General features: G+C 39.6%; 2 protein-coding genes and 1 pseudogene across 2 annotated transcripts; all 3 read left to right on the plus strand.

The window, feature by feature from the left end:
* The first annotated feature begins 2550 nt into the window (after window positions 1-2550).
* Window positions 2551-9995, plus strand: LOC148584995 (uncharacterized; annotated as a pseudogene).
* A 9-nt stretch (window positions 9996-10004) lies between these two features.
* Window positions 10005-10412, plus strand: LOC148584996 (uncharacterized). The gene has a single exon (XM_088517638.1). The coding sequence runs from the start codon at window positions 10005-10007 to the stop codon at window positions 10410-10412; it is 408 nt and encodes a 135-aa protein (XP_088373764.1).
* A 284-nt stretch (window positions 10413-10696) lies between these two features.
* On the plus strand, window positions 10697-13057 carry LOC148584997 (uncharacterized). Its single transcript, XM_088517639.1, has 3 exons — window positions 10697-10970; window positions 11507-11844; window positions 12560-13057. Exons 1-3 carry the CDS (start codon window positions 10697-10699, stop codon window positions 13055-13057), a joined length of 1110 nt encoding a protein of 369 aa, XP_088373765.1.
* The last annotated feature ends 1741 nt before the right edge of the window (window positions 13058-14798 follow it).

Here is a 14798-nt window from a genome sequence, read left to right on the forward strand (position 1 = left end):
TAAAAGAGGGAGAAGAGAGTGCTGCAAGCATCTAAACTAAGTAGGATTTTCATTATGACAAATCTCATTTCCCAGTAGCAAATAGAGATTTGTCCGCATGCAGTGGAAGCATGGCAATTTATATGGCTATCCATGTTATAATTATCAGGTTCTTTAAAAGAGAGTGTGAGCTTTGTACATATCCCAAGATAAACGATGATGTAGAAGAAGAAGATAGTGGTTAAGAAGGGAAGCCTGTTTTTCATTATTGCAGCTTTGCTTGCAGAGAGAGAGAATGGGAGGTAAAGGAAGCGATTGTTATAGTGAACGAGCGGCAATGGGGATTGGTTTGGTTTGGGGGTGGGAGGAAGGTATTTATGAGAAAGAGGCTTGGGAACATAATTTTCTTCTTATTGTCGTGCATCAAGTGTATGGGTGTTATAGTGAAGAAGACAATGTGCAGCAGTACGTGAGTGCAGAAGAAAAGCATTTGAAGGTAATCTCGTAATTTTGATATCTAGATTGAGGGCAAAATTGAAAGAAAATGGTTTAATATGTCATGTGAGGCGCACGTCGGACCACTTCCATCCATTTAGACGGAAAATATTAACGGAGGGTTTAAATTGAAACATTTTGAAGCTTCAGGGGGTACATTGCCAATTTTTAAACTTTGGTCTTTAAATTAAAAAACTCCTGAAACTTTAGGGGGTAAAATGCATTTTCCCCTATTTTAAATGGAGTACCACAAAAGAAATCCAAGCTTACCCCATATGAATTATGGAAGAAAGGAAAATCCAATCTTAATTATTTTAAGGTGTGGGAAGGGTGCAGGGCCATTGTCAGATTACCCAAACCAAAAATCAGGGAATTAGGACAAAAAGCCATTGAATGTATTTTCTTGGGTTATGCTCAACACAGCAAGGGTTATAGGTTCTTAGTTGTTGAACCTAATAATTCTATTGAGGTAAATACTGTTATAGAATCCAGAGATGCAGAATTTTATGAAAATAGGTTCACATCAATTCCATCTATAAATGATAAGATGGTCAAACCTGTTACAGATAAACCCATCACCCAAGCCCAAGGGTCAAGGGCCCATGAGCCCTAGAAAGCCCGGTACATCCAAACGGGCTCACCAAATGCGCCCAATACAAAGCAATGGATACGATGTCGTCCCTTACGCTCTCGAACAAGCAAAGTCCAGGCATGGGATCACAGTGAACCTCCCGCACTTAACGTTCGAATACATCTACCATATCAGGGACAAGACTCAGCCACATGGACAGCCCGCGCCTAGCAGGATCACCGGGATGGTTACGATCTTACTCTTAAAGATGCTGATGAGTGCCAAATATTGCATATTTGGACCCCTTAATTTGCATTTACTAAACCTTTAGCTTTATTATTTTCTGATGTTTTGGTCAGTTTTGGTGTTTTAGTGATTTGTAGCTATTAAGAGAAAAATGCGACTTTAAGGTGATAGTTGCAATTCATTCTAGGGCTTAAGACACTTCATGGGGCATTGGTAGCAAATTGGGATCGACCGATGATTCGCACTCAATTAGTCCCACTAAAAAGGCCATATCTTGAGTTGTATAGCTCAGATTGAGGTGATCTTGGTGTCTTTGGAAAGCTAACTCAAAGATCTATATATTCATATTTCACAAGAGTAGGCAAATTCGGACTGGAAGTGCGCTCGAGCGCACGTTTAGTGTGATCGAGCGCACTCGCGCCCTGCGCAGCAACATACATGTTGCACGAGTGCGATCGAGCGCACTCGGCCGACCTGGCAGCACTAAAACCCTAAAATTAGCTTATAAATATCATTCTTTTCCATTGTAAAAGTACGGAGACGAGCCGGGGGCGCTGTACTTGGTCAAAATTGGTGTTTTCTGGGTTTTTGGGGCGTTTGCTTCAATTTTCCATTGTAAGTTTTATTTTCTCATGATGTCAATTGAATTGTGGATTGTTTTTGTTATCATGAGAGGCTAAATCTTTCAGATGCCTCGCAGGTACAGGCCATCCTCAGATCAACGTATGTAACGGCCTCCTACCGGTTATAAAGAAAGGGAACACAAATATTAACCCTTCCGACCGTTACGCCCAAATCCCAGATCCTTCGCCCGGCCAGCATAACTGCCTCTGCATGCTTAACTATAAAATGCCTCACTCCGAAGGTATGAAGGACCATAAATACGCATACTAAGCTAATATACATACTTTAAGCATCAGAGGAGGAACCGCCGGCCAACACCTGGCGTATCCTCTTAACGTGTGCTTTGGTTTTGCAGATTTGCTAAAAGACTAACAGAAAGGTGAACCACGAGAGGTGTAGCTCAAAGACTTGGATTCCCTTGAATTCTTCGTGCCGGAAACTGCTTCAATAGTTTGGCGCCATGTGTGGGAATGACTGTTTCTTCTTACAAAAACAAATATCCATAGCAATGATGAATACAAGGTCAAGAAGCCGAGCTCGCACCAAAGAACCACCGGCGCAAGATAATTAGAGGCCCTCACTAGGGCCTCAGAATCCTGGCGACAAGGAACACATTGCTTCTCTCGAAAGCACAAATGGCGCTTCTAATCCAACAGAATGAGGAGCTGCGACTCCGATTCCCATCTCCCTCCCAAGTCAATCAGGCTGAACAATCAGATGGCAAAGAAACCACAATCATCATTCCGATGACTAGAACCTCCACTCTGACGGTCACAGCCATAAAGGCAAGAGTCGCCCTCCCCCAGGCAGCCATACTCGCAAAGGTGAAAACTCCCTCAAAACGGTGGAACTACTACCAATCACTGCTCCGCAAGGGGAGGTAGACAAAGCATTGGCAGAGCATAAACCCAAGCTGGAAGCCATGGAGAAGAAAGAGAAGTACAAGACTGCAAAGTGAGCAAGCTCTTCACTGGGATGGAGTTAGTTGTGCAAATTTTAATATACTCGCAAGTGCACGAATCGTTTGCAATATAATGTTTACAAGTGCGAGGTCGAACCCATAGAGAATTGTATTTTTGAAAGATCAACTTATATCTAAACTAATTTAATCCTACCCTAGTTCCAAAAAGGGTTTTGAATTTTGGTTTTAAAAATTAAAAGACAAACATAAACTAATTAAAATAAAACTAAGAGATCAAATACTAAGGTTTGAGAATTCACACTCACCGAATCATAACAACATACTTCCATGTTTATCAATATAAATCTGAAGTTCTCACAATTAAAATCTTAGATATGTTTTACTATGCTTCAAATAATTAATCAAAACCATCTCATGTATCCATTCATCGCACAAATCGCAAGATGAATCCAATATCAATTAAATTATCAAATGTATCAGTAAATCACAAAAGATATCCAATCTTAATTGAAACACCAATTGTATCCGTAGAAAAAATCACAAGGGATATCCAATTATTTAGGCAAATAAAATCAAGCAATCAATTATGTGAAATTATCTTAAACCATCAAGTGTATCCTTGAATCACAAAAGATATCCAAGAATCACTCCACACATTGAAAATAAGTAAAACAATTGAAATATTAAACCCAATAAAATCAAATAAATAAAGACTTACATTAAAGTATTGATGTTCTTCATTGGTGAGGTTTCATCCCCAACCTTAGTTGGGAATTTAGCTCCACATCAAAATAAAACCTAAATCTAAAGAAAACCTAAACTAAAAAGAGAAAAACTGTAGAATTTTGCTCTCCAAAATTATATATATTTTCTTAAATGCAAAGAAGTCTATTTATAGGCTTAGAGAAGTCCTAAAAGCCCAAGTAAACCTAGATAATTCGAAGGTCTATCTCCAGGTCAAAATAGAAGTTTAAAATCGGAATAGGATTCGTCCAAATTTGTGTCCATTTATTGCGGGGCGATTTTAGCATAGTAACCTTCCGAATTAAGAAAGTCCTATTTCACAATGAACTGTAGTATTTTGAGTTACCTTCCCAATTCCATTGGAATCACTTCAATCCAATATTTGAGCAGAAAGTTATGGTCAAAATACTAAGACATGTACAGAATCTGAATTTGAATCCAATCCGAAAGCTTATTCAATCTGAAATTTAATCCAATCGATCTTTAATCTGATTTAACCTTTTTCTTGGATTTGGTTAAACTTAACCACATCATCTAGTTCTTCTCAAAGTATGTTTTCTTCCAAAATTTTCATTTTTCTTTTTAAAGCTGTAGTTTTTCTTCAACGACCTACAAAATACTAAAAACACAAAACTAACACAAAACATTAAATAACGACACATTTAAAGGATTAACTAATGTAAATAAAGGGGTCCAAATATGCAATATTTCGCACTTATTAAACACCCCCAAACTTACATTTTGCTAATCCCTTAGCAAAACAAAATGAAAATTAAAATGAAAATAAGAAACAGAAATCCTCTTTTGTGGGAGAGACGATTGCATTTAGCATATGCAACAAGCCTTTTAAACTCCTAGGCATCCCTAGTGGACGAGTGAAGTCTCATGAGGGCTTAACAAGAATGATACCCATAAACATTGTGCACTATGTTATTAACAAGAAAGAAATTTCACATAAACCATGGTTCTTATTCATGAGCAAGCTTAAAAAGACAAACATCATCATTACAGTCAAAAGGAAATCCAGAATCAAACCACTCATAAATGGACAATTGAGACCTCATATGTTCTGAAAAGTGAAAAGTGTAATTAGCATACAATCATGAAGCTTTCAATTTAAACTCAAAACAAGTTCCATAAAATTTGTAAGAATTCTTAACAAATGAAACAACCAAGGCAGGATATGCATTTATTTTTCATAGGCTCTGCAATGTCTAACTCCTCAAACTTTTTAATTGACCCATGTAACAAGTGTTAGGCCAATGACTCCCATGCCAAGTGGCTTTAGGGCACTAGATGTATAACATCCCTAAGGGCTTATTAACTTAAGTCAAAAGGCTACGAAGTTAGATTAGCCATATCATAAATCAACACTAAACTTCACACCTTTTGACGCGAACAGTCAATGCTTTATGAGACAAGAGGTTCGGTTACTCAGGGGAAAACTCAACACGATCTTTCTTTTCCTTTTCCTTCTCTCTTTTATTTATTTATTTTATTTTTTATTTTTTTATTTTTTATATCTTGCAAGCCAATGGTTATTTTATATCTTGCAAGCATAGTTATTCAACAATAGGTCATCCAACAAATCTCAAAGAGAACAAGCTTAAGCTCAAGCATCATACCTCACAGAAAACATGTTAATGTCCTCATAAAAATTTATCTCAAAACGAATGAAATCTCTTTTACCCAAAAATAAGTCAAAGGACTCAGACTCCTAATGACATAATGATGTGTTCAACCCTATAAGTAAGCTAATGAAATGCAAATCACAGCTACAGTTTAACTCAAACTTGACAATAACATAGCACAATTTTTTTTTTTTTCAATTTTTAACACAAAATGACAAATAAAAATAAACAATAGGAAAAAAAATAAACAAATAAAGACAAAAATAAATAGAAAAAGTGTTTTCCCATACCCCTAAACTTGAATTAAATATTGCCCTCAATGTGTAGTGTAGAAATACATTACCAGAAGTAAGGAAACATCAAGGTGTGAACAAGGCCAGGGCGTCTCCCAAACTTAAACACCAAAACACCTGTCAACAAAAACTAATAGCAATATATATATATATATATATATATATATATATATTTCATAGAAAAAAACTTCAAAATATTAATTGCTGTTAGAAACAAAAACAAATAAAAACAAATGCAATATAATGAAAAAGGAAAGAAAGAATTTGTGGAGTGAAGTGCAAAAAATAAACTAGAGGAGAAAACTTTACAGCGCTTCCTCCTATCATGCAGATGTCCAACCAATCCCTTTCACCCCTTCTTCTTCAAAACTCCATAACCCTCTAGAAGGATATTTCACCATCTTATGTAGAATTGCTTGCTTCAAAAGATCTTTATAGGAAAGTGGTTCCTAGATATGTGTGCTTGTGTGCACAAGTCCTTGAGTATCTTGACAAAAGATGGCTCTTTGAGACATTTAGGCGATGAAGCTTTGGATTCTTGATGTGTCTCAAGAGGGACAGTGATGCAGGTAGGAGCTTCAGTACTCACTTTCATGTCACTGGGTAGATCAGGATATGTTGATGGCTCACTGTTCTCAACAGTGCTCAACTTCTTCTTCTTTTTCTTCCTCCTCAATATTGTCAACAATTTTCTCACTCTCAAGTGTGGTGGTGACTTGAGCATGCTCAACTTGCTCTGCGTGCTCCTCTTTGTTATCCACAATTTCCTTCTCATCAACCATGTAGTGTAAAATGAATGGACATTCGCTTTGGTGGTGAGTAGGATTATAACAATATTCACAAAATAGAGATAGTCCCTACTTATTTATAGTTCTGATATAGGCCAACCTAACTGCCTTGAGTTCCGCTATTCTCCTTTTTAAGTCATCAATGTGAGCAGTTGGACAAAATTGTAATACCTCATCATTAGGAAGATAATTTCTTATAGCACTTTCCTCTCTTTCAAAGTTGGAGGTGGCTTGGACATGCTCATGATAAGAATTTTTGGACTCATTCTAATCAATCATGTAGTGTCCTTTAGCCATCAACTGAATTTGAAACTCTTCTTCCTTATTGTTATCCTCTATGCTCTCATTGTCCCAATATTGAGTCATTGGGGCAAGTTGATGTTCAGATGAGTGTTCATTCTCACTCTGGCCAATCCATTCTTCCCTCCCTGCAGTAGCGTGAGTGTTGGCATCTTTGAGCTCTTGATTAAATTGACGCAGTTCTTCTTTGAGCTCTTGATTGAGTCTGTTCATATCTTACGTCATCTCTTGCATGTTCTTATCCATTGATTGCATGAATGCTTTCATCATGTCTTCCAGTGATGTTTGTAGTGCAGGCTGTGGCATTTGAGTAATAGATTGGTGATATTCTGAATGGTGTAATTCATCAAATTGGTGAGCATAATTTCCTATAGCCTGAGCTAACCATGAGAAATTAGATTGGTTGCTCCAGTCCGGCTTGTAATAATTGAAATTTGAATCAAACTCTAGACTGGAGAAACTTGTGTTCATTTGCTTATATGAAAAATTAGAAACTTGTCCCCATGATGGACAATCACTATAATGATGGTAAGGATTGGAGTAGTATTAACATGGTTTATATGGGTAAAAATTTTGAGGGTAGGTGATAGGAGCTGGTGTCCTACAACTAGGAGAAGCATGTTCTACAGAAAAATTATTAAAATTATTAAACGGAAAATCCATACTTCACCCTCACTCTTTAGAATGCAAATTTCCCACATAACACATCAACCATTTTTTTTTTAATATTTTTAAATATAATAAACTAAAAAAAACAACTAACACAACAAAAAAAATTAAAACTAAAATTTAAAAACTCACAAAAAGGACCAAAAATAAATTTTTAGCAAAGATCTACGGAACTGTTGCAATTGCTGTTTTTGCTATGAGTGCGCTCGATCGCCCTGATGTGCGCTCGATCTCACTTGAGTGAAGATGCGGCAGTTAACGAGCGTAGGTGCGCTTGAGCTTACTGTCTTGGCCCCAAGTGCGCTCGATCGTAGCAGGGCAACGATCGATCGTACTAATAGGGGTGTGCAGAAGGTGTTGCGGCAAAACTGTAAAACAAGAAAAAAAAAAAACAAAAAAAACAACAAGAAATTTTTTTTTTATTTTTTTTATTAATAACACGAATAAAACAAAACAAATTGTAGAAAAAATAAAATTCTAATTATAACTAGTAGAAGAATTAAACTAATTTAGAAATAAATTGGTTTAAAAAATTAAACAATTTCCCGGCAACGGCGCCAAAAACTCTTGTGCAAATTTTAATATACTCGCACGAATCGTTTGCAATATAATGTTTTGCAAGTACGAGGTCAAACCCACAGGGAATTGTATTTTTGAAAGATCAACTTATATCTAAACTAATTTAATCCTACCCTTGTTCCAAAAGGGTTTTGAATTTTGGTTTTAAAAATTGAAAGACAAACATAAACTAATTAAGATAAAATACTATGGTTTGGAAATTCACACTCACCGAATCATAACAACATAATTTCATATTTATCAATATTAATATGAAGTTCTCACAATTAAAATCTTAGATATGCTTTACTATGCTTCAAACAATTAATTAAAACCATCTCATGTATCCATTCATTGCACAAATCACAAGAGAAATCCAATATCAATTAAATCATCAAATGTATCTGTAAATCAGAAAAGATATCCAATCTTAATTGAAACACTAAATGTATCCGTAGAAAAAATCACAAGGGATATCCAATTATTTAGGCAAATAAAATCAAGCAGTCAATTATGTGAAATTATCTTAAATCATCAAGTTTATCCTTGAATCACAAAAGATATCCAAAAATCACTCCACCAATTGAAAATAAGTAAAACAATTGAAATATTAAACCCAATAAAATCAGATAAATAAAGACTTACATGAAAGTATTGATGTTCTTCATCGGTGAGGCTTCATCCCCAACCCTAGTTGGGAATTTAGCTCCACATAAAAATAAAACTTAAATCTAAAGAAAACCTAAACTGAAAAGAGAAAAACTGTAGAATTTTACTCTCTGGAATTCTATAAATTTTCTTGAATGCGAAGAGGTCTATTTATAGGCTTAAGGAAGTCCTAGAAGCCCAAGTAAACCAAGATACTAAAAACACAAAACTAACACAAAACATTAAATAGTGATACATTGAAAGGATTAACTAATGTAAATAAAGGGGTCCAAATATGCAATCTTTGGCACTTATCAGGGGACACCCTTCACCAACGAAGTGATCGATCATCCACTCCCCCACAAGTTCAAAACACCACAAATTCCAAGCTACAGTGGAGTCGGAGATCCAACCGAGCATCTGGAGAACTATAGGATGCATCTGACGCTGCACGCCATTCCCGACGAGATAGCATGCAGAGGTTTCCCGACTACACTCTTGGGAAACGCTAGGGAATGGTTCCGAAGCTTAGCCCCTAATTCTGTGGCTACCTTTGAGGATCTAGCTCGTATTTTTCTCACTCATTTCCTGGATTCCAGAGAAAGGAAGAAACCATCCGGGTACCTATTGACGCACCACCAATGAGAAGGGGAGAGTTTAAAGGAATTCATGAGTCGGTTTAACACCGAAAAATTGAAGGTGGAAGATCCTACGGTCGGTGTAATCTTCTCCGCTGTATACAACAGAATCTCGCCCGAGGAGCCCATGGCGAGGAAGATCGCGATAAGGCAGCCAAACACCCTCCAGGAGCTACTGGACAAAGTAGAGGAGTTCATTAACAAAGAGGAGATTTTGAAGGCAATGAGTTCGGCCCAGAAGACTCCTAAGAAGGTGGAAGAAAAGAAAAGGAAAGATCTACAGAAGTTTGATGCTCCAAAGCATTTCAAGAAGAAGTTTAGTAACCACAACTTCACTCCACTCAACGCCAACATTTTCGAGGTCCTGATAGAGATGAAGAAGGATCCAGAATATCGAAGACCTCCCGGGGCCCCACAGAATCAGAACTCAGATCGATATTGGGAGTTCTACGAATTCAACGGGCATTGCACAAAGGGCTGTATTACCTTGCGATACCTCATTGAAAAGTTTTTTCAAAATGGTAAACTTGTGTGGTTCTTGGGAGAACAAGAGAGAGCGGCTCCACCTCGGGCAATCTACGTTCGAGAAATAAACTTCCATCCTCCTAGGAATCAACAATTGCAAGAACGATACCAAAGCAGAAGCTCCAACTACAGAAACGAGAATAGGTATCCTCGGGAAGAGAGAGCCGGACGGGAGGAGCATAGAGGAAGGCCAACGCGCCGAACCCATGAGCCCCTACATCAAGCTAACCTCCCAGAAATCCGCACCATAATTGGTGGATTGGCCAGAGGAGGAGAATCAGGGAGAGCGAGGAAGGCTTATGTCCTACAACTGGAACGCTCTCACAAAGTCTGCACTGTCCAGAGGCCCGTGAAGCATTCCTGAAGAAGCGAGATGGTGATCAGATTCTCGGATGCGGATTACCTGGGTATCTCGCACCCACACACAGACACTTTGGTTATCACCCTAACGGTGGCAAATCATAACGTCCATCGCATCTTAGTGGACAATGGGAGCTCGGCAAACATCCTGTATTGGTCTACATTTAAGAAGCTAAATTTGGGACAGGAGAAAATCGTCCCAACCAACTACCCCTTGATAGGATTCATGGGGGAACAAGCACAGCCGGTCGGATCAATTGAGCTAACAGTCATAGCCGGGTCATATCCAAGGCAGGTAGCTATAATGGTACGTTTTCTATTGGTTGACCGACCTTCTACTTACAATGCCATTATCGCGAGAACGACTCTCAATGAACTAAGAGCCATCACATCAACCCCACACCTCAAAGTGAAATTCTGACGGATCACGGAGTCGGAGAAATTAGGGGTGATCAACAGGCAGCCCAACAATGTTACAATATTTCTATGAAAGAATGCCCAAAAATCTCAACCCTAGGGAATGCGAGCAAGGAGGAAAGATAGAAACTAAAGGGCGGTGAACTGGTAGAAGATCTTGAGGAATTCTCGGTTGGCGAACCCGATAGAGTTATCAAAATTGGGTCCCAACTAGACCCAATCACGAAGAAAGAGCTCAAGTCCTTCCTCCGCAGTAACGGCGATGTATTTGCCTAGAGTCATAACGATATGCCTGGAATAGCACCTTCAGTCATGGTGCACAAGCTAAACGACGACCCTAATTTCAAGCCGGTACAGCAAAAGCGAAGGGGATACTCGGCTGAAAAAAGTAGAGCTGCCGCCGAAGAAGTCGAGAAATTGCGTGAAGCCGGATTCATCAAGGAAATCCAGTACACCACTTGGTTGGCGAATGTGGTGCTAGTGAAGAAGTCAAACAGAAAATGGAGGATGTGTGTTGATTTCACAGATCTCAACAATGCGTGCCCCAAAGACAACTATCCTTGTCTCGAATCGACCAACTTGTAGACTCAACTTTGGGACATGTGCTGCTAAGCTTTATGGATGCATTCTTAGGATATAACCAGATTTCCATGCATGAGTCCAACCAAGAAAAAATGGTTTTCATGACCGACACGGATTTGTATTGCTATTGAGCCATGCCGTTCGGACTGAAAAATGCGGGAGCTACATACCAACGATTAGTCAACAAAATGTTTTGAAAGCAGATTGGATGAAACATAGAGGTGTATGTAGACGATAAGCTAGTGAGAAACATACGGGCAGCTAATCACGTAGCGGACCTAGCCGAGGCGTTTAATACGCTAAGGCATTATGGGATCAAGCTTAATCCCTCAAAGTGTGCATTCGGAGTAGCTTCGGGCAAGTTTCTTGGGTTCATCGTCTCCTGAAAGGGAATTGAAGCTAACCTCGAGAAAATCAAGGCGATCCTAGACATGCAAGTGCCTTAAAGCACAAAGTAGCTTTAGCAGCTAACGGGCAGGATAGCGGCATTGAATCTGTTCATCTCCCACTCAATAGGCAAGTGTCTTCCCTTCTTCAAAATCCTGAAGAAAGCTTTCTCTTGGAGTCCGGAATGCGACAAAGCTTTCCATGAATTGAAAGAATACCTGGTCAGCCCACCGCTATTGAGCCAACCGATCAAAGGGGAAGCTTTATACCTATATTTGGCGGTATCACCATCAGCTATAAGCTCGGCCTTAATCCAAGAAGAGCAAGCAGTACAAAAGCCTGTCTACTTTGTCAGCAAAGCCCTACACGGTGCCGAAGAACGATACCTGCAGATTGAGAAGTTAGCATTCGCTTTGGTCACAACCGCACGGAGGTTGAGGCCATACTTTCAGGCGCACACAATCAAGGTATTGACTGAGTATCCCTTACAAAAAATCTTGCAAAAGCCAGATTTGTCAGGGAGATTAGTCAATTGGGCCATAGAACTTGGAGAATTTGACAAGAATTCCATCCGAGAACATCCCTAAAAGGGCAAGCGTTTGCCAATTTTTTGGCCGAATTTCATGACGTCTCCGAGGAAGAAGGAGCCAATCTGGGAGAGGCATGGGTAGCATCTGTAGACGGGTCCTCAACTCAGAAATGTAGCAGGATTAGAGTTGTGCTCGAGGGACCCAATGGTGAAAAATGTGAAGCATCTGTACAACTGAAATTTAGCACCACCAACAATGAGGCTGAATATGAGGCCATGATCCTTAGTATGAACATGGCAAAGGAAATGGGAGTTAAAAACTTGGAAGTCAGAAGCGATTCCCAAGTAGTGGTCGGACACATTCAGGACGAATACGAGGCTCGAGGAACAAAATGAAGAAATATTTGGCAAAGGTGAAGGAGATCATGTAATCTTTCGACAAGATAACCTTTACAAAGGTTCCTAGAGAAGAAAACTCGCAAGCTGATGCCCTAGCTCGTATGGGCTCCTCTACCGAGGAAGAAATCATAATGGTTGATCGCCCGGTCCAGGAGCTAACCGAACCTTCAATTGGCCAAACAAGTCAAGTAGGGTGTATTGAGGAGAAAGAGCAGTGTCCAGATTGAGGCTGCGACATTCTACAATTTCTCAAGGAAGGCAAGCTGCCGTCCGATAATAAAATAGCGTGGAAGATCCGCATCCAAGCAGCACGATACACGCTAGTTGATGGTATATCGATGGGGTTACATCCTCCCTCTGCTCAAATGTCTATCCAAGAAGAAGCTACATACGTGCTCAGAGAAATTCACAAGGCGTTGTGCGGCAGCCACTCAGGAGGGAGAATGTTAGCCCATAAAGCCATCCGAGCAGGATATTATTGGCCGGGAATGAACCGCGATTTCCCTGAAATAATAAAGCATTGCGACAAATGCCAATGCTTTGACAGAATGCTAGCCAATCCACCGAAAGAATTAAGCCTGGTTTTGGCCCCGTGGCCCTTCGCACAATGGGGGGTCGACTTAGTGGACCCAATTCCAACTGGAAAGGAAGGGTGTCAGTTCGTCGTGGTTGTTGTGGATTATTTCACCAAGTGGGCAGAGGTAGAAGCATTGGGCACTATAACCACTGAAAACATAAGGAATTTCCTCTAGAAAGCGATTGTATGTCGGTACGGTATCCCGCATGCTTTTGTAACTGACAATGGAAAACAATTCGACTGCGAACCTTTCCGAAGCTAGTGTACCAAGCTCCATATCAGAAAATTATTTCTCATCTCCCAGACATCCTCAGGCCAACGGTCAAGTACAAGCAACAAATAAGACTCTGATGAAAACTCTGAAGAAGAAACTCGAAGACAAGAAAGAAGCATGGCTAGAGATTCTTCGAGAGGTGCTATGGTAATATAGAACAACCATCTGAATACCAACTGTACAAACTCCTTTTTCCTTGGCATTCAGATACGAGGCAGTCATCCTAGTGGAAATCGGCTCGATCAGTTTCTGAGTGAAGCATGACAACCCCAAGATAAATGAAGAAGGAATAAAGCTAAGCTTGGACTTGCTTTAGGAAAAGAGGGACGATGCTCAAGCAATGATGGTAGCCTATCAATAAAGAACAGCCAGATATTTCAACAAAAAGGTCAAGTCGAGACAATTCAAGATCGGGGACTGGGTCCTCCGGAAGGTCAGCAAAGCCACCCAGGATCTAGCGGCAGGAAAGCTCAGACCAACAAGGGAGGGACCATACAAAGTCATTCGAAGCTATAGACAAGAGGCCTATTACCCACAGGACCCAGAAGGAAAGCCACTGCCGAGACCCTGGAATGCTGAGCACCTAAAAAAATATTATCAGTAATTTTCCATTGCATTCATTTCTTCTAATTCTTGATTATTTATAAAGATCAATTTATAGCAACTCATTTGAGTGTCAGAGAACCCTTGGTCAAAACAACCATTGGGCCCGGTGACAAATTACATATCTTGCAATAACCTCGGAACAAGGGCGAAAACCCTTAACAAAAAAATCTCCTCGCCTTAGAACAAGGGAGAAAACCCTTAACAAAAAAATCTCCCATCTCAGGAACTAGGGAGTAATCCCTTAGCAAAAAAAATCTCCCATCTTGGGAACTAGGGAGTAAACCCTCTGCAAAAAAACTCTCCCATCTTGGGAACTAGGGAGTAAACCATCAGCAAACAAAAATATCCCATCTCGGGAACTAGTGAGTAAACCCTCAGCAAAAAAAAATCACCTATCTCGGGAACAAGGGAGTAAACCCTCAATAAAAATAATCTCCCATCTCAGGAACTAGGGAGTAAACACTTAGCAAAAAAAATCTCCCATCTTGGGAACTAGGGAGTAAACCATCAGTAAAAAAAATCTCCCATCTCGGGAACTAGGGAGTAAACCCTCTGCAAAAAAAAATCACCCATCTTAGGAACAAGGGAGTAAACCCTCAGTAAAAAAAATCTCCCATCTCGGGAACTAGGGAGTAAACCCTCAACAAAAAAAATCTCCCACTTCAGGAACTGGGAGTAAACCCTCAGCAAAAAAAATCCCCACCTCGGGAACCAGGGAGTGAACCCTTAGCAAAACCCGACTAGGCCCTCACCTAGGAAGAACGAGGATTCATCAAACATAAGACATTCAAGCACGGCAAAACAAACAAACAAAGCCAAAAAGACATAACACAACATAGCAAAAGAGTCAAAGGTAACCATTTTCATTTAAGACTTTACATCACAAGAAGATTCAATTACAAAAAGATGAAGTCAAAACAATTGCACGAAAGGTCAAGTTACAATAGACACTTGGCTACTTGTTTATCTAACTACATCGAAGATATCACATCTGGGTTTGATTTGGTACTCTAAGTCCAAAGTGATGTTGTACAAA

This window comes from Corylus avellana, chromosome 6, assembly GCF_965113065.1.
Source record: "Corylus avellana chromosome 6, dhCorAvel1.hap1.2, whole genome shotgun sequence".
Lineage (NCBI taxonomy): Eukaryota > Viridiplantae > Streptophyta > Magnoliopsida > Fagales > Betulaceae > Corylus > Corylus avellana.